Genomic DNA, 23,429 nt, shown 5'->3' with positions numbered 1-23,429 from the left:
TCAATCAAATCAACTTTTATGAGTATTTAGAACTTTCTTTTACTTTTGAGGTCATGAAACTGACACATTATAAGTAATTTTTAAATAATTTTATAAGTAACATTAAAATGAATGTTTCATTTAATTTAGACTAACTTAAATCTAAATGAAATGGGGCTGGAATTTCTATTTCCCTGCCTGTTTTGCCATGGCGGGGAGAGTAAATGATAAAATTAAGCTTTATATAAATATATTTTTTGACAGATTAAAGGGTTATTTCACCCAAAAATAAACATTTCCATCATTAATTACTCACCCTCATGTTGTTCCAAACTAGTAAGACCTTCGTTCATCTTCAGAACACAAATTAAGATTTTTTTTATGAAATCCGAGAGCTTTCTAACCCCCCCATAGACTACAAAGTAATTGCCACTTTCAAGGCGCAGAAAGGGAGTAAAGATACGTCAAAATAGTCCATTTGACTACAGTGGTTCAACATTAATTTTATGAAGTGACGAAAATACTTCAGAAAAATATCTTAATTTATGTTCTGAAGATGAACAAAGGTCTTACGCGTTGGGAAATACATGAGGGTGAGTAATTAATGACAGAATTTTTTTATAAAAATTTAGGAGATTTTTTGTTATGTCGGGTTCTTGGGGGGTTTCCATCATGGTGACAAGTGGAGCATGAGCTTAATTTGAGAACAGGTAAATGTAAAATGTTCTATATTGTCTTACTCATTCAGCAATTGAAATGCAAAATCAAATGCTGTGCTAAATCAAAGCATTGTGTTACCAATTAGCATGTTAGCATTTACGGAATTAGCTAGTTCGCCGCCTTCAGCCTTCCGTGCCTGCTACGCCGTCCGGCGACGAGTATCCTTTTAGTACTATTGCTTTCTGTGAGTGTTCGCCGCTGCGACACTCGCTTTCTAAAAGAGCGCGAGGCGTTTTTCTAAAAATGCCTCGCATTCCTGTGGCTCGTGAAGAGCCCCGCCCAGCGCCGGAGACTGCCATGTGATCTGCGCTCTCTACCTGGGCCCGGAACATGCAGCCCTCGCCCTGGATTCGGGAGGCTGCGTGCACTGTGAAGCGCCTCCACTGTCGACCCTGCGGGGTCGACTCGGGGCCTTCACTGTGGATACTGTCACTCTGCCCTCTGGGCCGTGCAAGAAAAAGCGCCGTTCACAGAAGCAAGCGGAGCCTGAGGTCACACTGAAGAGCTCGCCGGATTACATCCCGCCAGCTTCTCTCTCTCCTTCTCCGCCCCTCCCGGATGCGCACCTGCCGGCTTCGGCCCTCACTGCCGCCGCCTCAGGGGACGAAGCTGAAGGAATGGACCCAGGTAACAGCTGTTCCATCCTGGCATCGGACAGCGAGGAGTGGTTGAGTTCTCATCACTCATCACTCATCACCTCCTCCTTGATCCGGGAAGGCTACAAAGGCTACTGCAGCGGTGTATTCGGCAGCCAACGAGCAGGTAATGCAACCTGCTCGCCTGCACACATCCGCCGTTGCTGCGGCGACCCAGACACATCTCTCAAACGATGGTTTGAGTCCCGCCGCGGCTGGACCACCATTGAAACATCTCGCCCTTTCAGTCACCTTAGAAAGGCTACTGCAGCATTGTATTCGGCAGCAATGCAACCCGCTCACCTGCAAAAATCTCAAGAGTATAACGTCTGGCTATCCGGCTCATGCCGTAGTGCTCTAAGTGTAGAAAATGTGCCCACATCTCAGTGTTCACCCCTACACGCAAGCACTATACCCCCGTGTCTCTCACACTCACAGAGCCCACTCTCATGAAGCTGGCAAATGCCGCTCGAGTGCTAGATGTAGGAAATGTGCCCACAACTCTGTGCTCATGCCTACTCTCTTCTCGCTCTGTCACACGGCCAAAACAGCCTCATATAGGTCAGGTTACGATTGTAAGTTACGTGTCCGCTTACGAGCGCTCACGCTTACTAGTAAATGCCCGGCGCTGCTCGCGCATCACAAAGTTATCTCAAATCGTTCCCCGTTCAAAGCAACCGGGACGTCACATGTGAAACAGCCAGCCTTCGCTATCAGAGAGGCGCCGAGTTCATGCACCGAGGGCGCGCGCGCCCATACCTCTGGTTCAGTTTTCCGAGCCCACGAAGCGTGGCGATCGGAACCCGGAGGCTATTCTGCCCATGACTATGAATGTAAGTTACGTGCCCGCTTACGAGCGCTCACGCTTACTCAGAGCTTTAAGTGGCCCAAAAGAGGTGCCGGTACTCTATTATTAATTTTTTTTTTTTTTTTTTTTTGCTGACTCCCCTTCTCCCCTGAGGTAACAACAACTATATTGAAGTGGTTTTATATATATATTAGGTCTGTCAGTTAAACGCGTTATTAACGGCGTTAACGCAAACCCATTTTAACGGCGTTAATTTTTTTATCGCGCGATTAACGGTCTTTTTGGCCTAGCAAACTTTGTAGTTTTTTTTCACATTCTTTTGCAATAGGACGCGGCATGGACGTTTTGAAAGCGCAAGCGGATCTAGCTAGACCGGAAACAAAACAACAGGCACGCCGCACACACTTGTTTGGGCTTGCGAGCCGGATGCGCGAGCGCGAATCTCTCTGCTCGCGCGTGGAATATAATGTGCCGAGCACGAATCTCTCTGCTCGAGTCGCGCGCTCTCAGATACACGCTGCTCTTGTTAGAATTTTCTCTGGGCTCGCTAGGACAATATGTGCCTGCACTTAAAACGTGTTCAGTGCAATCGCGAATCTCTCCTCTTCCCCAGCTAACAATTTTAGGTTATAAGAACGTTTTCATAACGTTCCCATTAAGTTATAAAAACGTTATTTCTGAATGTTATAGGAACGTTCAAAACGTCCAGTTTTGAGTGGATGACGAGCGCGAGACACCGAAATGGATGCCAATAAGATTCTGAATGGAACGTTTACTTTTAAAAAGTTGCCAAATGGTTCCATTGACGAGACCAAAGTGATCTGTGTGTTTTGTCGTTGTGAACTGAGCTATCATCATCGCAGCACGTCCAGTCTGAAATACCACTTGATGATGGCCAAACACACACACACACACACACACACACACACACACACACACACACAGCTGATGCGAATTCTCCGCCCCCTCGTCAATATCAGGACCTCGTCAGTATTTCTTTCACCCTTTTATTGATGGACAGTGTTACATTGTGTGAGAGATTATTTGCTGCAAGTAAGAATGTTTTATTGTGAAATTGAACACAATATATGCCAATGTTGTTTTCAATAAAAAACATTTGCACAAAGCAAGCCGATCCACTTTTCCATGTTGATAAGAGCATTAAAATGAGAAAAAATAATGGGACAAAAAGAAATCAAGAGACATTTAGAATAGATAAAAATGTGCGATTAAATGTAATTAATCGCGAGTTAACTATGACATTAATGCGATTAATCGCGATTAAATATTTTAATCGTTTGACAGCACTAATATATATATATATATATATATATATATATATATATATATTTACAGTCAACAGACGACCTTATAAAAAATAATTTAACTGTGGATTTGCTTGAGCTAGAAAGAGCTACTGAACATAAATAAAATGTGCAAAAGGGTATTGATACATTTTGAACAAAATGTAGGCTACATAAAATAAATTATAAAACATAATAACATAATAACCATAGAACAGTAGAACATAAACATGAGTCTTGCTATGGTTCATTCATTTCTTTACCCGTTTCACACACCCTCTCCGGACCACGTTGAGTTGACACCATGATTGACACATGGAAACTTATAATCGGATTGACGAAATGAGCGTACCGGTACGCTAAAAGCACGTTCTGGGTGCACGGAGAGGTGGCGGTACGCTCAAGAGCTATATTTGGAAGTGGCGGTACTGAGTACCGGCGCGTACCGGCCCACTTAAAGCACTGCGCTTACTAATAAACGCCCGGCGCTGCTCGCGCATCACAAAGTTATCTCAAACGTTCCCCGTTCAAAGCAATCGGGATGTCACATGTGATACAGCCAGCCATAGCTGTCAGCGAGCCGCCGTATTCAAGCACAGAGGGCGTGCGCGCCGCGCCCATACCTCCGGTTCAATTTTCCGAGCCCACGAAGTGTGGCGATCGGAACCCGGAGGCTATTCTGCCCGTGGCTATGAATGTAAGTTACGTACCCACTTACGAGCGCTCAACCTTACTAATAAATGCCCGGCGCTGCTCGCGCATCACAAAGAAGGGTATAATGTCTGGTTATCTGGCTCAGGCCGATGGTGTCATAAGTGTAGAAAAGGTGCCCACATCTCAGTGTTCAACCTACACAAGCACTATACCCGTGTCTCTCGCTCTCACACAGCCCACTCTCCTAAAGCTGGCGAATGCCGCTCGAGTGTTAGATGTAGGAAACGTGCCCACAACTACGTGCCCACGCCTACTATCTGCCCGCTCTGTTGCACGGCCAAAGCAGCCTCATATATGTCAGGTTATGAATGTAAGTTATGTGCCCGCTCACGAGCGCTCACGCTTACTAACAAACACCTCGCCCCAGGCGCCGCTCGCGCATCACAAAGTGATCACAAAACGTTTCTCATTCAAAGCAATCGGGACGTCACATATGAATGTAAGTTACGTGTCCGCTCACGCTTACTAACTAACTTTTTGCCCAGGGCGCCGCTCGAGTATCATAAAATCGTTCCTCATTCAAAACAATCGGAACAAAACAAACTGTCCAGGAACAACGTTCCCCCAGGGGAATGGTCCCTGCACCCCCAAACAGTCCAGTTACTGTGGCGCCTTTTCGGCAAAGCGGAAGTTGACCTGTTTGGGTCAAAAGACAACGCTCCGATGTTCTTTTCAAAGAACGAGGATGCGCTGGCCCAAATCTGGCCCAGCCTCCCACTCCATACTTTCCCTCCGGTCTCTCCGTTACCACAGGTAATCAAGAGGATCAGGGAAACGCACCACTCGGTGCTCCTTATAGCCCGCGATGGGAGAAGCGGAGCTGAAGCGGCTGTCACAGGCCGATTCCGGTGAGGAGAGATCTCCTCTCTCAAGCCCGCTGCTCAATCTGGCATCCCCATCCAGAGTGCTGGTCTTTGCATGTATGGTTAATCAACGGATACCCGTTGTCTTGCCAGAAGGAGTGATGAACACGATTACGCAATCCAGAGCTCCCTCTACGAGGCGGCTCTACGCGTCTAAATGGTCTGTGTTCTCCAAATGGTGTGCCGATAGAAATCTGGACCCACGGACATGTGGGGTATCGTGGTTGCTTAGTTTCCTTCAAGAGCTGTTGGACAGGGGCAGGTCCTCCTCCACGCTTAAAGTTTATGTGGCGGCCGTTGCAGCATTCGCTGAATAAACGCACGCCCAGTCAATAGGAAGGAACAAGCTGGTCATCCGCTTCCTTTGGAGGATGAATCCCCAGGAGGATGAATCCCCCACAACCCCCGTCGGTTCCCATGTGGGGTCTTTCCTTGGTCATAGAGGCCCTGAAAGCTTTCCCCTTTGAACCGATAGACTCAGTGGACCTAAATTACCTCTCGCTCAAAACCGTTTTTTTGACAGCTCTGTCATCAGTTAAACGTGTGGGGGATTTACACGCGCTGTCTGTTAGGGCTGCGTGTCTTGAGTTTGGACCAAATGACTCTAAAGTCATCCTTAAACCAAGGCATGGCTACGTCCCTGAGGTGATAGGCACTCCCTTCAGAGCGCATGTCATTTCTCTATCGGCTCTGCCAGCATACGATAGTGAGAGCGATGTTAATCCCCTATGCCCAGTCAGGGCTTTGAGGGCTTACATTACGCGTTCCGCCCCTTTCAGGCGCTCGGAGCAGCTCTTTGTTTCGTTTGGTGGGCGAACCAAAGGTCTCCCCGCCTCGAAAAAGAGCCTATCAAGATGGATAGTGGATGCTATTGCATCCGCTTATGTGTCTAAAGGTCTGCAATGCCCGTTGGGCGTCAGGGCTCATTCCACCAGAGGTGTGGCCTCGTTGTGGGCTTGGTCCAGCGGGATTTCCATTCAGGACATTTGTGAGGCGCAGGCTGGGCCTCCCCGTCCACATTTGTTAGGTTTTATAACCTGGAAGTTCCCGCCCTGCAGGCTAGACTTCTGTCAGTGTGAGCGGTGTGTATGTCCTGCCCAGATTTATCATGCGCAGACTACTCTCACAAGACCTTAGCTCTCCTGGTCGAGCTGCACTGTATGGTGAATATTTATATAGACCGGCAATACCGCTCTGTATACCCTATATGTGCTTATAACATGTGCTGGCCCGCATTGCTGGCCACCTGTTTCCCACTTATCTATGTTCCCCGGGAATCCCTGGGACTCATGAAGTGGATGCTGGGCGCGCACGGCGTTGACAATTGGTTCCCGTAGCGTAAGCAACTTATGCAATACGAGAGAACCTCTCGTAAGAGAACGTACTCGGTTACACACGTAACCTCGGTTCTCTCTAGAAGAGGGAACAAGTATTGCGTAACCCGACCGTGCAGGCGCCACAAGCGATTTTCACTTCAGCTGATGAAACCAGTGACGCAGCCTCCGAGCCTGACTTTTTTACGCTAAGCCAACCCCATTTTGGCGGGCTGTGACGTGTAGAGGGCGCGACGTCACGCGCGAGGCTCAGTGGTAGGCTGTAGCAGTTGCCGCAGGGCAGCCAATGAGCGCGCAAGATAGCCTGCTCTAGGTCTGATGGCTGTTGCACTGCGTTGACAATAAATGGAAAATTAAGGATAATTTTGGGCTTCAATATCTTGAGAAAAGATGACTTTACCCGTAGCGTAAGCAACTTACGCAATACTCGTTCCCTCTTCTAGAGAGAACTGAGGTTACGTATGTAACCGAGTACGTTATAGTCCCAGCCTCAAACGGCATGCCCTCAGATCATTGGCTGAAGGTTTGATGCATAAGCCACACAAAATAGGAAACACTTCAGGAGTTTCGAAGTCTCCATCTGATTGGTTGTACAGGATTTCCGGGAGATGTGTGTTGCGTTCTTTAACGATGATGCCATGGAAGAAGAAAGCTGTCACGTTTAAAACTGTGACAATGAGCGCTTATCAGAAACTAATTGCACAAAAGTATGTGAATTATTATGTGAAGTTCGAATCATATACTTTTAAAAATTTGTCCAAGAGTTTTACACACTGGTCTGTTATTGTAGGGACATCAACGTTTTCACGCCCCTAAACACGATGCTGAACAAAACAAACTGTGATCGATTGATTTACATGTCAGTCAGACGTCCTATTGGGCGGACCTTGGCCAATGAAAGCAGTATTGGAGTCCCTACCTTCTGCCGTTACCGAGACTAAGCTAGTTATAGTTATTTATTTTTCCACTACTAAAAATATTTAAGTTGAGGTTACATGATAATTTTAAGTTAAATGTATGAGTTAGCTTACTTTAAATACTAAAAAGCAATTAACAAGCAATTGACAATTAATTTTTAAAGAATTAACAATTAACAAGCAATTAACTTTAAGAGCAATTAACATGTATAGTACAACATACAAATCTGCTAGTTCTCCTTAAACTTTGTTTTTCTTAACTTAAAAAATCAGAAGTCACTGATTAAGGTTTGTCAACTTATTTGGGTTTACAGTGGGGTAAGCATGTCATCAGAGAATAGAAAAGATGTCACTGCAAGAGGCTGGGAAAGGTATTTTGATTAAATTTGATTTGATTAAAGATTAAGAGGGTACATGAATGTTTAAAAATAATGATGTGCATGGATAAATCATTTATAGTAAATACTGTAATATTCCATTAAAAATAAAAGAATGGTCAATTTTGATTTGACTTTAAAGGATGCATGGTGATCAATTGATGAAATACTGACTCAGTCATTACTGTAACACCGTCACTTGTCTCCACATATTGGCGTAACAATGTAACCTGCAGAAAGATTCATTGAAAAATCTCCACATCTAAAAAGCCCCAAAGTCCCAAATGCTATTAATCTAATGCTGACTTCACATGCTATCGGATGTTTTCTACATCTCACTTCTGAAGTGCTTTGTTGTCCGAAAGAATCCGAATAATGGAGGACACCAGGTTTATTCTTGCCTATTTCTGGAGGAAATCTTATTAAATCCAAAATGATATTTAGCATTCAATGACAACCATATAAACATCCACTGCACTATCTACAGTTCCTAGCACAAGTGAACACACCCATGCTAAAGTTAACTAAAAAGAGGAATAAAAAATCATCTTTTGGAAATTGATCTTAATGCCTTAATTTAAAAAATTAGGGAAAATCCATCCTTTAAGGACACCAATTTTCTTTGTGAATGAATAATGTATCGTAAATAAATAAATGTTCTTCCTTAAAATACAGGTTGCATTAGACAGGACACCCCTATGTTAAATTCCCATAGAGGCAGGCAGATTTTTATTTTTAAAGGCCAGTTGTTTCATGGATCCAGGATACTATGCATCTTGATAAAGTTCCCTTGGCCTTTGGAATTAAACATCATCACATACCCTTCACCATACTTAGAGATGGGCATGGTGTTATTTCAGTTAGGCTAATACCTGGTTTGATTTGCATTGAGAGATAATCTTATGGAAAGTTCCCCATGCCAATCTCTAGGTATGGTTATTCATATATGTAAATGTGCACTACAAGGCGATCATTCTCCATTCTGCTATATATGTTTATATACATCCAAAATAAATTATAGAATTGACACATTAATTCACACATGAATGCATCTAAATGTGTTTGATTTAACTACAAAATGTCTCTGGTTACGTATGTAACCCTAGTTCCCTCAAGGGAACGAGACGCTGCGTGACAACGCTTTGGGAACGCCCCTGCGTGAGTGTGTCATGAAGCACGTATGAAATCAGTCCAATGGCGAGACGGAACGGCATAGGCGTGTGACGTCATCAACCAGGAAACTATATAAGCACCCCAAAACACAAGCGCGTCAGCTTCTGATAAAACTGAAGCAAGTGCTCACGGGCATGCCGGGAGTATGGCAAAGACACGCAGCGTCTCGTTCCCTTCAGGGAACTAGGGTTACATACGAAACCAGAGACGTTCCCTATCAGGGAACTCGAGCTGCGTGACAACGCTTTGGGAATGCTAATACCAACGCCGCCATACGAGCAAGTGTCCGTCGTGTGAAGTCAGAGCGCACATTCGGACGAAAGCACCTGCGCCCCTGGGGCCTCATGTACAAAGACTTGCGTTGAATTCATACTAAAACATTGCGTACGGACAAAGCGGTAAATGTGCATACGCACAAAAAAAAAACCAGATGTATGAATCTCTGCGTACGAAGGATCCCACGCATATTCTCTTTATACATCCCAATTAACGTAAAAATCAGCGCACATGCACGAGCACAACGCCCCACCCAGTCTCCTCCCTTAATTAAATACATTTAAATATGGTAATGAGTCCACTTTGGCAAAAGAAAGCAGTACGAAATGGCTAAAGCAAGCGGCAAGAAACAAAACTTTACAGAAAGTGAATCGGAGGTGCTACTATCGGAGGTAGAAAGGAAAAAATATGAGTGGGAGAGTTTGTCTGATGCTGTCAATGCGGTGGGATCTGAAAGTCGCACTGTAAATTACCTTAAAAATAAATGGTCTGATATAAATCTGGACATTAAATGGAGAACTGCTGCGCACTGACAAAGTGTGGACAGAACAGGCAGTAGTAAAGGGGTCGATGAACTTACACCCTTAGTTGCCTCAATTATGGATGACACCTTACTCTCTGGAGTAGCCTAGTATCTGCTGCTGTGGGAGACTCGGATTTACTACAGGACTGCCACGAAGGTAACCAATATTATCTGCACATTTATTGAATGGAAATGTTTCCGATTCACATATGCAAATTATTCTTCAGATGGCGCCTTTATAGCAATGTGTGTGCAGTCGATCGCTCCAATTACATTAGGAAAACCGGCTATCGCTGCAATTGCATTTTAATGTTTGGCTGGTCAACTGCATCATATGGGAACCTTATATACCTGGTAGACATGCGGATGATCCGGACCCATTCCGCTGGCATTGCGCGGCTCAAAGACGACTGGCTTATTCCTGAGCGGTCTGCCAGTTCCCTTTGGAAAGAAGCAGTTGCCAGGAAACCAAGTGTTGTCAGCACCTGCAAGGGAACGGGTATTGCGTGGCTCCTCGCTGTCTCTCTCTTTAGATTCGGACCCAACTCCGCACAGAGCTCCTAGAGGATAGCCCTTGGAAATCTGAAACGGCTGATAAGCCAGTCATCATCCTGGGCCAGAAAATCATTGTGGTCCCTAAAAACTCGTTCTCTTCGGATTCTGCCATTAGCAATGTCCTCTAATAAGGCCAAAGCTGCCATTGCCATAGACTAAGGGTTCTATCAATTTGCATATGCTTTTATATGTTCTTACTTAATTGCATAATTGATAGAATATTCCCATAAGGCTCGTGTGACAATATGTAAATTATTTTACAAATTGCAAATTAATAGCAATGCTTCCCACAGGTGGTAGTGCGATAGACTTGTAGAACAATTCGCTGTGTAATGTTTGCAACTTAACTTCATTGCCTGTAAGAGTCGCCAACGGACAAAAACTATGAGAAATGTACGTACGCCAGACATGAAATTGGCGTGGAGGAACGCACATTCTCACGTTAATTTCGCTGTTAGTACATCCGACCGTGAGCGTGAAAGCTGGCGTAAGGAAAGTTTTTGTGCGTACGCAAGATTGATACATGAGGCCCCTGGAGTGGAGCTGAAGTCAAGATGATAAAACTTAACGAATGTATGCGGTGATGACCATCCTGCCGCATTGCAAACATCCTGAATAGATACTCCTGACAAAATAGCCTTAGAGGCAGCCATACTCCTGGTTGAATGAGCCAGGACAGCCAAAGGAGAAGGCTGACCGGCGGACTCGTAGGCAAGTGAGATGGCCTCGACCACCCACTTGCTCAACCTCTGCTTAGATACTGGACAGCCCTTCTTAGGGGGTCCGAAGCAAACGAACAGTTGTTCACTCTTTCTCCACAGGGCAGCTCTGTGGACATACGCATCTAAAGCCCTAACAGGGCAGAGCAGATTTAGTTTCTCTTGGTCCGATGTCAAAAATGGAGGAGGACAGAAAGCCTGCAGTACAATAGGCCTGACCAAATTAGTTGGAACCTTGGGAACATACCCCGGCCTAGGAAGGAGGAAAGCCTTAACCATGCCGGGTGAAAATTCCAAGCACGAGGGAGAGACCGACAGAGCTTGAATATCTCCTATTCTTTTTAATGAAGATATAGCAAGAAGAAATACAGTCTTTAGAGTGAGGAATTTCTCAGAAACTTCTTCAATGGGCTCGAACGGTGCTAGAGAGACCTTCTAGAACAACCGCCAGGTCCCAGGTCGGCACCCTCGTGCGAACTGCTGGCCTCAGCCTCAGAGTGCCACGAAGGAAACGGGTTACAAGTGGGTGTCTCCTAAGAGAGCTCCACTCAAAGGGACGTGGCAAGCAGATAAGGCCGCCACATAGTGTGGAGTGGGATAGTGTGGAGTGGGATAACCCTTTGGAGAAACGGTCCTGAAGGAATTCCAGCACTGCACCCACTGGGCAGTTAACTGGGTCCAGCTGGTGTTCTCCACACCAAGAGTTGAACATTTTACACTTCAAGGCATATAATTTCCTAGTGGCCGGAGCTCGGGAGTCGAGGATGGTCTCCACGACCTCAGTCGAGAGACCAGATTCTATGAGCTGGGCCCCCTCAGAGGCCAAGCCCACAACCTCCATAGATCTGGGCGGGGGTGAAGTATCGACCCGCTCGCCTGAGAGAGAAGGTCCCTCCTGATCGGAATCTCCAGAGGAGAGCCGTCGAGGAGAGATATTAGGTCCGCAAACCAAACTCGGGCTGGCCAGTACGGGGCTACCAACAGTAGACTGACCCCGTCCCGGCTAACCCTCTCCAGAACTCCTGGGAGCAGAGCAATCGGGGGAAATGCGTACAGGCGTGACCTCGGCCACTCCTGTACCATAGCGTCCAACCCCAGAGGGGCTGGAAGACTTAGGGAAAACCAAAGTTTCCATAGGAGCTCCACCACCTCGGGGTGGAGTCTCCATTCCCCGGGCCTCGGCCCCTGCCTCGACAGGATGTCTGCCCCCTGATTTAAATACCCCGGGATATAAATCGCCCTCAATGAAAGAAGCTTCCCCTGGGACCATAGAAGGATCTGGCGAGCCAGCTTGTATAACGGGCATTAACGCAGACCCCCCTGATGGTTTATATAAGAGACCACCAATGTGTTGTTTGACCGGACAAGAACATGATGACCTCTCAGGTCTGGGAGGAAGTGTTTCAGAGCCTGAAACACCGCCAGCATTTCTAGACAATTTATATGCCATTGAAGATGATGGTCCTGCCACAGACCCTGAGCTGAGCGACCACTCATGATCGCCCCCCAGCCTGTGAGAGAGGCATTCGTCGTTAGTGTTGCACGACGACACGGAGCCCCCAACACAGGACCTAGGGACAGGAACCAAGGTTCTTTCCACATAGCCAGGGCACGGAGACACCTTCGCGTGACCTTGATCTTGCGGAGCGGGTTTCCCCTCGGGGATAACCCCTCGGTCCTGAGCCACCACTGCAGTGGCCTCATGTACAGCAGGCCGCAAGGTATAACGTTGGACGCAGCTGCCATCAGACCCAGAATTCTCTGATACTCTTTTAAAGTGAGTGACTGGCCTAGCTTTGCCTGTTTGACGACTAAGAGAATCGAAGCTATACGAGCAGGAGACAGACGTGCCTGCATCGTCGTCGAATCCCAAACCACGCCCAGAAAAGTGGTCCTCTGTACTGGAGAAAGTGCACTCTTCTTGGCGTTGAGCCTTAACCCCAACTTTTTTATATGGGCGAGAACGACATCTCGATGCTGAATCGCCTGATGCTCCGATTGAGCCAGAATCAACCAATCGTCGATATAGTTTAAAATGCGGATGCCCTGCTGTCGCAGTGGAGCCAGAGCAGCATCCATACATTTCGTGAAAGTTCAAGGAGACAGTGCTAGGCCGAAAGGAAGAACCCGATATTGGTACGCTTCGCCCCCGAAAGCGAACCTCAGGAACTTCCTGTGTTGTGGTAGGATGGAAATATGGAAGTATGCGTCCTTTAGATCTATCGTGACAAACCAGTCCTTGGACCTGATCTGTGACATGATCTGCTTGAGAGTCAGCATCTTAAACTTGAGCTTCCCTACTGAGCGATTTAATAGGCGCAGATCTAAAATTGGACGCAACCCCCCATCCTTCTTTGGAACGATGAAATATCGGCTGTAATAACCCAACTCTCTGCTGGTAGGAAGAACTCGTTCTATAGCCCCCTTCGGCAGCAGAGTTTTCACCTCCTGTTCCATAACCAGAGCCTACTCGGGGTCCACCACTGTGGGAAGAACCCCTCTGAAGCGTGGCGGGCGTGATCTGAACTGAATCGCGTACCCGTGCTCGATAGTCTTCAGGACCCACTGAGATATATTTGGAAGGCTCTTCCAATCCGCTAAAAGTTCTACTAAGGGTACCAGTCTCTCGAGACTGGCCTCTGGAATATTTTGAGTGGCAGACACAGTGCCCTGTAACGGCTCACCGGCAGGGAACAACTGGTCTAACCGCTCCACACCGCTCCTCGGAGCGAGCGAGCGTCCCTCGGGAAAGCGCTCGCTGGGACCGTCTACGCCCCAGCACGCAGGCGGGGTTGGCAGAACGGGCCCCTGAGGGCACCGAGAGAGAACGAGCGCCGTGTACTGCGGCGAAAACCTTTCTCTCTAGGTGGGGACCACCCTCAGATAGGGCAGAGCCCGTCTCAATCCCCGCTGATAGATCCATCTGCGAACCCCCGAACCCCGGGGAGAGCGCACCGAACCACTCTTCTCGAAGAGGGCTCGGCGGGAGCGGAGCGTTTTCATGGACAAACGCTCGCAATGCACACAATCAGCTCCCTCGAGAGCTGACTGGACATGCTGCACTCCCATACAAACAACACACAGATCCTGAGTGTCCCCACCCGTGATATAGCGTGGGCAGGGATGAACACACTTTCTGAACTGCTGTTCGCTCGCCATTTTATATATATATATATGTGAATATCGTCTCTTTTATAGTTTTTTAAATGTGAAAAACTCCTGCCTAGCAACTTCTAGGGACAGACAAAAACACTTGAGACACAGACTGATATAATTCACACACAGAGCGCTTGCTGAAGACTCAGAAGCTGACGTGCTTGTGTTTTGGGGTGCTTATATAGTTTCCTGGTCGATGACTTCAGCCGCCTATGACGTTCCGTCTCGCCATTGGACTGATTTCATACGTGCTTCATGACGCACTCATGCAGGGGCGTTCCCAAAGCGTTGTCACGCAGCTCGAGTTCCCTAATAGGGAACTTATGAATCGCAAATATTGATCTATTTGCAGCCCTAGTTTCATCAGTCGCTCAACTCTGTTTATTGGTTGTCTAAGCTGGCATGAGTATCAGCCAATTTTTTTTCCTTAAATTAGCTAAAAACAAGCCTTGCTGATAAATCAGTCTATCACTACTCGCTGTGATTGGCATCTAGTCCTGAGTTGTTGCAGCTTTCAATGAGAGGTCTTTGAGCTCCAGAACGAGTCCCAAAGACACGGGGGAGTTTATTTTTAGCTGACACCACCCTGTGCATATTCTCCCCTGAGACGGAGAAAAGAAAGAAAGGCCCCGCAATCAGCTCACACACCTGCTGCTCCTCCATCCCTCCGTCAGTCTCTGTACTGTAAATGATACACTACGCTCATCTTCTTTCCACAGAGACAAACTCTCACACACAAACATATAGCTGAAAGTAAAGTATAATCTCTCTATCTTCCACTATCTATTTCTCTCTCCTATATTCCTCCTGATACCTGCTCCAACTCCATCTTTCTTTCCCACTCAATATCTTTTGCTGTCAATCTCTCCCTTCCCATACTCACTTCCTGTCCTCCCACGCCTGATGTCAGATACCACATCTCTCCATCTTCCCCTCTTCATCCCTCTCCAGTAGTTTCCCTTTGTATTGCTTTTCCTAAAAACAACCTCCCTCTCTCCTTTCCCTTGTTACAAAATGAGAGTGACACAGTGTTTCTCGAAATATCAAAAGCAAAATGCGTGTTGACTTGTTACATCCCATCTCTTATATAATCCCTATGATCTACCACAAGCACGCTGCCCTGTCAATCATCCCGGCTCAGGACCGCCCAACCAGTAACATATATATCATCCTTCCTGAGAATAAAAATGAAATGGTGAGATCTTCAAGAGAAATGCACTTTAGAATCAGTTTCCCAGAATTCCCTAAACAAATTAGGGGAAAAAAATTGCTGAGCATTTTCATCATGGCTTTTGCAACCTGTAAAATCCCCTTACGAAACATTCGCTCTGTTATACAGCACAAGTCTATTTCACTCTGCCTCTGTCCTTCAGGATTAGACCAAATTAATCGACATGGAAAGCCTCTAAATCCTGGTGGTGGACTTTACTGATCTTAACTGATCACTGATAGATTGGACTGAGAGATGTCTGGCATTGTTTCACAAGCATAAATGAGAGACTGATTGAAAAGTTTGACAGGAACCAGAGAAAACAGGCTCTGCTGATCACAAGGTGAAGATTCAGAGGCACACAGATGGGGACAAAGGGACAAAGGCTAGAAAAGAGGATTGATTTCAAAGCTTCCTCTCCTTTCAGGAAATTCAAACATTCGGATGCCTTGGCGTGCCCCTGTCTCTGGAGAAATGCCTCGTCCATGATTCCACACAATGGGAGTAATGACCTTTTCTGAGAGGATCCATCTTGACGTTCCTCCGCTCTTGTAATAATGGACTGGCGTGTCTACAGTAACCCTTGATAGTCAGCAGGAGGGGTGTTAAGGTGCCCGAGATGCTATTTATGGCTGTGTCTCTGTGAGAGAAAGGAGAAAGCGCATGCTTCTCTGTGCTTTATGGAGCTGGTTCAACTGTGAGTGGGTGGATGGCGGCTCCATATGCATGTCTGGGTAGGGCGGCAGGTCTGCTAGGGGAGCACATCTATTTAATACAGTGTGTGTGTGAGTGTGTGACTGACTGTGTGTTGCTGCAGGGAACAGTGGGGGCAGTGAAAGCAATTGTTCTGGGCAGTGTATCTTGTTTGTAAGCACAAATGTCTCCAAGCGATTTCATCCATTCGTGCATGCATGTAATCCTCCAACATGTTTCAGCTTCTCATTTATGTCTTTTAGAGATCGACAATATAGTGCAAAACAAATTCAATGCGCATGTGTGACCTGTGCGTACAAAAATCGTGTAGCAATGGGTTGATATTGGACTGTTTTTCATTAATTGTGTCGGTTTTATATTTTACATGTAGATTACCTTTGCCATCATAACACTCACTTAAAATTACCCTGTAGTATGACTAATTGTTGGTTTTAACACTATTTGTTTTAGTGTTGTAATTTTATTATTCAGATTATTATTATTTAAAAACCGATACTTACCTAAACATTAGTCTATTTATAGAATCAAGAATGCAGACAGACCATGGTGAGTGGATTCTAACTTAAACACCTCTAATTGGCCTTTGCGTTAAAGGAAATCAACAGATGTGTTTGGGATTGTCTACATTACTCAATGCTGCACAAAACATTTTGTAAATAGAAACCTTTGACGCTCTCCAGAGCTCTCCAAATCTGTTTTGCCAATATGCTAATATATTACAGAGAAAACTGATCCTAAACCAGCAGTTATGGTTAGCCAGAGCCAAACAGCCCTATACGCACACTACGCAAGTTGCGTAGGGCCCCACAAATTACTCAAGGCCCCGCCTCCCCCTCGTGTCAAACCGCGTCAATCAAAGTTTACAATATTGATGAGAAAATTAAGCAGAACTATATCCTTCTGGTCATGAAAAGAGAGAGAGAAAAAAACACCATTAGAGTGAATTGCTGGAACAGCAATCAGGTAGACTTGTGCAATAAAGCAAGATGGAAAGCAATGCATTGACATTGACTTTGATTTATAGGCTATATTGCATTTAAAATGTTGATTGGCTGGACATAGCCTACTGGTCAATATGGATGCACATCTCTCAGTAAATAATAACCATCAAGTATCAAGTATTGCCTTTATCATTTAAAACACTGTGGCATGCTATGACAAGCCATTTTAGCTTTTATTCATTCACAGGATGCATTTTTTTATATCAATAATCAGATTTGTACTATTTAAAATGTGAATTCTTGATATTAAGAATGTACTTTTTCTAGTAACAATGTCTATTTCTAATATCAGGAATTACATTTTCATTAGTACTAGTTAAAGGAGTGGGAGCACTGGGGTGTCAGGTGTGACTGTATGGCAATGGCAAATGGTTTACTTTACATGGCTCGTGGGTCAGATAGGAGGGCCCCTTAACAGAATTTAGCTTAGGGCCCCAGGGAGGTGAGGATCGGCTCTGTGGTTAGCTTTTCTCTCTCTAAAAGCAATTAGAAGCAGCAGAAGGCAGGGTATGGCTAAAGCCCAGTGTTGTGCTAGTTACTAAGATATAGTAACTAGTTACAGTTACTAGTTACTTCATTCAAAAAGTAACTCAATTACTTTGTTGATTACTTACACCAAAAAGTAATGCATTACTGTTAAAAGTAACTTTTTAGTTACTTTAAAAAAAAACATTCTTTAATGTTCCCATTAATGTTCTTTTATGCATTATGGTCCACACGAACACAAAACTGACTTAAACAGAAAGTAATTTTTAAACACTATTTTATTTAAGTCAGACCAGCACAAACTGAATATATCACAAGGATTTCTGAGGTGACTCGCTATGCTGACTCTCGATCTTCGGAGTAGACGCGCCAGAGAGAAATGCACATTTCATACAGATTACATAAGCAGAGAGCAGTCTGTAGTCTGTTTTCTTTCGTTTTGAATTGTTCTGTTTATAAGTAGACATGTCTGTGAGGCAAGTAGGTTACCTTATACGCCGAGTTTCGGTTCATTTATGAGACGAGCTCCAGTTCACGCGCTGGCGCCTCCGTTTCGTGATTATCAATCGTCTGCTATATTTACTTCTTATTTATTAAATCCAGGTAATTGGTTTATGATACATTGATTAAAATTAAGATACAATTAATACAAAACGAAATTCACTTTAAAGAAAGGTTTTGTGCTTTCTGTTTGATGTCTCTGTGAAAGTTTTAAAGCATATTTTAGTGCCGCTTTCAGAGAGCTCACGTACGAAGAACTATCACGTCCGTAACATTGTTTCTTCCTCATAAATGCAAACACTAAAAATAAAATAAAATAAAATAAAATAAATATTTTGTTCTGTGGAGACTGAGAGCCAACCCTTCTCCATCCGGTGGGTAGTATTACTTTGGTTTGTGCAGTGTAATTCACAGAATTACTAAACAATATTTTAGGCCTATAAAATTCAGCCCATATAAATGTGCATTTTCTAAGCTTAGACAATGGACAAAATTCATTTGATTCTAATCATAATGTAACATTATTGTGAAATTGATTTCTTTATAGGCTATTTGCTATTATTATAATAAATCCTTATGTTTTTATCCAACCAGGCTTTGTGTGGGCCTTATGTAAAATACGGGACAAATCGTTTCCCTTATTGATTTGATACGGGACGCATCATTTTACTTGTAAATACGGGACAATTCCATATTTTAAGGGACGGGTGGCAAGCAATCCTAACACCAATCCTACAATGCCTTGCTGCAGCAAACAGGTTAGGCTGTAGGCTACACTTCAGCCAAAATTAATTCATTTAAAAAAGTAACGGACAACGCACCATATGGTAACGGTAACGGAGTTAATTTATTTAAAAAGTAATGCGTTACAGTATGAGTTACTGTCAAAAGTAACTGCGTTACAGTAATGCGTTACTATTAACGCGTTACTGCCCAACACTGCTAAAGCCTAAAGGATACTTTGAATAGTATGAGCGTACTGTACATGCGTCACCCGAATTTGTACGCGCAGGTCACATGCGTATTGAATTTGTTTTCCACTAATCAACTGTTCCTCAAGGTGGCAACACTTTAACAGTAGCAAACTAAAGACACGGAAGAATACAGAAAACAAAGACATTTTTATCGGGAAAAATTGCACAAACACTAGATAAAGATGAGACTTTCTAGAGCGCATGTGTCGTGTGTGCCTTCACATCTATCAAATCTATCAAATGGAGTATACTTTGAGTTTACTTTGGGCTTAAGCCATTCCCAGCCTTACACACACTCCGACTATTCTTGCACATGTAAATCGTTTTTATTTTATTTTAGTTGTTCTTATTGCTCTTGTGCAATAGATGAATAACAATTTATTTGTTTTTTTATATTTTAGTTTTAATTATTTCTATTTTGCATTGGAATATTACTAAGTCGGGTACCACGGAAGTGGTGTGTGTGTGTGTGTGTGTGTGAGATTGATTGATTGATTGATATATTGATTCATTGATAGATAGATAGATAGATAGATAGATAGATAGATAGATAGATAGATAGATAGATAGATAGATAGATAGATAGATAGATAGATAGATAGATAGATATATTGTATTTTGCTTATTGGCTTAAGGTATTAATATACAAGGCAGAAATTTTAATATTAGTGCATCCTGAACGTCCGTCATATTTGATCACAAATAAGTCAGAGCACACATTTTTACATGAAGAATACAAAATGTGCACATCAATTTGAACTCTATGCATGTTTGATGCAAAGCAAACGCTGTATCTCTGAGAAATGCTGTTTATTGAATAACAGTAAAAAAAAACTGTTTTAATAATGCTTTTGGCTTACTGTTTCTGCCTAGCTGTACTTGCAGGTCTGTTAATAATGGGTCTATGGGGACAGTTTAAAGTCAATGGAGAACAAGCACCATTTCTCCTCTGCTGCTAACAGCCGGCAGGTCGGTCCTCCTACATTAAAAGTCTACAGACTATGGAGATTTTTATGTAACTTGAAAATATGAGACATTTGACTTGTTTGATCCAAGTACAGTAGCAATTTTTCATAATTAGTGACACATGGCTTATAAAGCTTTTACTCATAGATCTCTGTCAGACCATCTGGATAGGGAAGGAATATAATAATGTAGTTGCAATATTAACTTGAGCATATACTGCATTGTATTTGCCATATGCATGCTCTGGCTGTGCAATAAGCACATTATCATCATTACTGTCAATTAACGGTGTGTTGCATCTTTACTGAGTTACTCTACAGTATTCCACATTGAATAAATCAGCATTAATTAATGAGGCCCTCCGTACTAAACTGCACAAGCTGATACTACTTTTATTATTCCGTCAACATTCTTCCAATTTATGTTTCTTGTTTAATTCAGGACGGTGTGTTTCGATGTTCCAGGTTCTAGGCTTACACTGACTTAAAATTCAGAACCACAGCCTGATTAAAACTCAGAGAAGCGATGCCAAACAGTACACTGCAGCCAGCCAACTCAGTTACGGGTGAAGCAGGCCAAAAGGAAGTTCTCTTTCAGTTTAATCAAAGGACTACAACATTGCTCTCCTACTTTGTGACTCTCAAATAGCAGATTGCAATCATTTTCGCTGCTGCTACCTCATGACCACATGTGCTTGCATATAAACAGAGGGAAAAGCACTGACCTCGCACTGAACACTTTCAATCACGCTCATCAGAGGATAAATGAGACCTGTTGGTGTCGGTAGCGCCAGCTCTGGTTCACTGCAACACTGTGTTATTCTGTTCCCCATTTTCCAGGCATTTCCTTTCTCTTTCACTTTAGCAGTAGTGTGGATTACACACCACCCCAAATTATTTATTATTCAGCTTCTCACTCACCTGGACCCTATTGAGACCAGGCCACTGTGCAGTTGTGTGTTAGGGGACATTGAATTACCCTTAATGAAAGAACCTATCTATACCAATTGATTTGGTGCGATTAGCTGAAGAATGGTGTTTAGTTTCCACATAACTGAGGGCACCACGGCCCTGACATCCACTTTGTTTAAATTGAATGGACACAAACTTAAGAGGTTTTGATTATCGATATTGCTATGAGAACATAACCGTTATGGAGAAAAGACACAAACAAAATCACACAAGAATCACTCACAAAAAAGTTTTATATATTTAACCAATAGCTGGATATGGTTTAACTCTTAAAGAAACAGTTCACATAAAATTAAATATTCATAATTGGTGCCCTGAACAAATAGATGTTGGCATTGCTGATGTCAAACCTATTTTTTTCTTCTTTTTTCCCTTTCCCTTTTTGTGCGTATTTGATTCTGTAATAATGCAGCATGGATATTCTTCAAAACATCTAATTTGGTGTTTCAAAGAAGTCACGAGGATGAGTAAATGATGACAGAATTTTAATCTTTGAATTTTGATCTCAAATCCAGTCAGTGAAGTAGGCTATTGACGAAATCAGACAAGACAGAAACATAATAAAGGAGTAATGATATTATTTAGAAAATGGCCATACTTGATGACTCACACTTGGTTTAATATGAACATTTTGCCATTAATGCACCCTTCAGAAACAATACACATGTTTCAAAACATCAGGAAAGCATAACACTTATTATCATCATGCAAAGAACAATGAGCAAATCTAGTTTTTACTTTCAGACCAAGCATGGTTAGATCAAAGCTCTGGGGAAGTGCACCGGACTTCCTCCCAGAGAATAACCACTCATTTGTCAAAGTGAGGACAGGATTCAATCCATGTAATTATTTAAAAGCTGACATAAACTAACATGAACCATTTAAATACCAAAACTTTCATGCGGTAAGTGAGAAGGACTCTCACAGCTTGAAGCCATCATGCACAACAAGGTTCAAAACTCACCATCTGTCTCATAAACATGAGTCAAAAGCATGAAGCCACCTACTATCATATTAGATATTGCCCCCAAGCTAAATCTGCAGATCACCCCAATAGATTAACAAATTTGATTTTAGTCTCGTAAAACGTTCAAATCATTAGGTGTGCTCAGATTCACCAAACCAAGAGGAGATGAAAACAAGAAAAAGGGGGAAAATAAATAAACAGAGAATAAGCCTCTTATCTCCAAAGGCTCGCGCGCATTGCTCTCTAAAATTTACGCGACCTCACTCGACCTGGTCGTGCGGTTGTTTCTGCACAACTTTTCATCCCTTCTTACTCCCCGTGTTTTTCCACTTCACTAAAAGACCATGTCATTTCATTTGAAGAGGTTTTTCACCCATGAGTATTACATCAGTCTAAATTGCAGGCACTCAGCGGATTTGAAGCGCGCGCGAGAAACATATATTCTGTAAAGGTCTCTAAGTGCTGTGGAGAGTCCGTCATTGTCACTGCCCGAACTGGTAATGATATATTTATTATATGTAATAATACGCATCATATATGGCACATTAAGTCACAACAACGAGGACGATATGATTGACACCACGACCTCTCGCGCTCTAAGGACGCGCAATCTACAGTTCGAGTGAAATTATGTAACTATCATTAACTCTGTCTCTTGCACAGCGAATGGTCGTGTAGAAGACACAATTATGTATGCAAGCTTATAAGGAATATAATTTTTCACATTTATTATATGCATTCCATTGTATCGTATTAAACGTTGTTTGTGATTCATAGGCTCCTTGTGGCACCCTTGATGCAGCGTTTCTTTTTCATTTTTTTAAATGCATCCGTTAAGAATAAAGGTGATGTGATCGATTCCTCACCTGCATTGTGTTCTTGTGATGAATCCTCCTCAAGCGCTGAGGAGAAATGTCTGTCTTGCACTCACTACAGGAGCAGCAGCTTCAGCGCGCAGATCTGTCAAGTGGAATGTGAGGGAATGCCCAAGCCAGCCTCTCTCCTCTCCTCTTGTCTCCTGAGTGTGTGTGTGTGTGTGTGTGTGTGTGTGTCAAAGAGAGTGGGCGCCCAGACATATTGGATCAAATGTGTGTCTGTGGCTTTAGCCATTTTAAGTAATTTATTATCTTGGCAGATAAAAAAAAAAAAACTCACATAAACCTACGCTGGTAGATTAGGATAATATAGAAGCTGCCATGTCGAGACCGCAAAGTGCCAATAAAACGACCTCTAAAGTTAAAAGAGCTGTTTTTTCCACCTTGCGCATTAGCTCCATTAGTTTTCCTGTAGATTGATCAGCATGGTATTAGCAACGCCAATGTCATGGTTTCAATTCTCAGAAGGAACTGAAACAATATTATCTTATGCAGTTGCTTGGTTAACCATGAAATCAAAATGGACAACTCTTGTTTTTTTATGGAACGTTGCAGTATTTAAAAAGATTTATCCATGCACATCGTTTATTTTTTTTATTTGTATTAATGTACCTTCGTAATCTTGATTCATAAATCAAAACATCTTATCCTCCCTCTTCCTGCGCCATCTCTTTTTTTCTCTGATGATGTGTTTACTGGCGTGAGGGCGGG

General features: G+C 43.6%; 1 protein-coding gene across 2 annotated transcripts in view; it reads right to left on the bottom strand.

Annotated features, from left to right (window-relative positions):
• kcnip3a (Kv channel interacting protein 3a, calsenilin) overlaps window positions 1-22,874 on the bottom strand; it is a 78,558-nt gene extending 55,684 nt beyond the window's left edge. For both annotated transcript variants that reach the window (XM_077224519.1, XM_077224520.1), the window contains exon 1: window positions 22,710-22,874. In XM_077224519.1, coding sequence (XP_077080634.1) covers window positions 22,710-22,715 — 6 coding nt within the window. In that variant the 5' untranslated portion in view covers window positions 22,716-22,874. The remainder of the gene's footprint in view (window positions 1-22,709) is intronic.
• Between the last annotated feature and the right edge of the window lie 555 nt (window positions 22,875-23,429).

This window comes from Siphateles boraxobius, unplaced genomic scaffold (genome assembly GCF_051911475.1).
Source record: "Siphateles boraxobius isolate OS27281-9 unplaced genomic scaffold, OSU_SipBor_1 9, whole genome shotgun sequence".
In the NCBI taxonomy this organism is placed as follows: domain Eukaryota; kingdom Metazoa; phylum Chordata; class Actinopteri; order Cypriniformes; family Leuciscidae; genus Siphateles; species Siphateles boraxobius.
The sequence above is the reverse complement of the archived record's forward strand: the minus strand, read 5'-3'. Positions and strand labels throughout refer to the sequence as shown.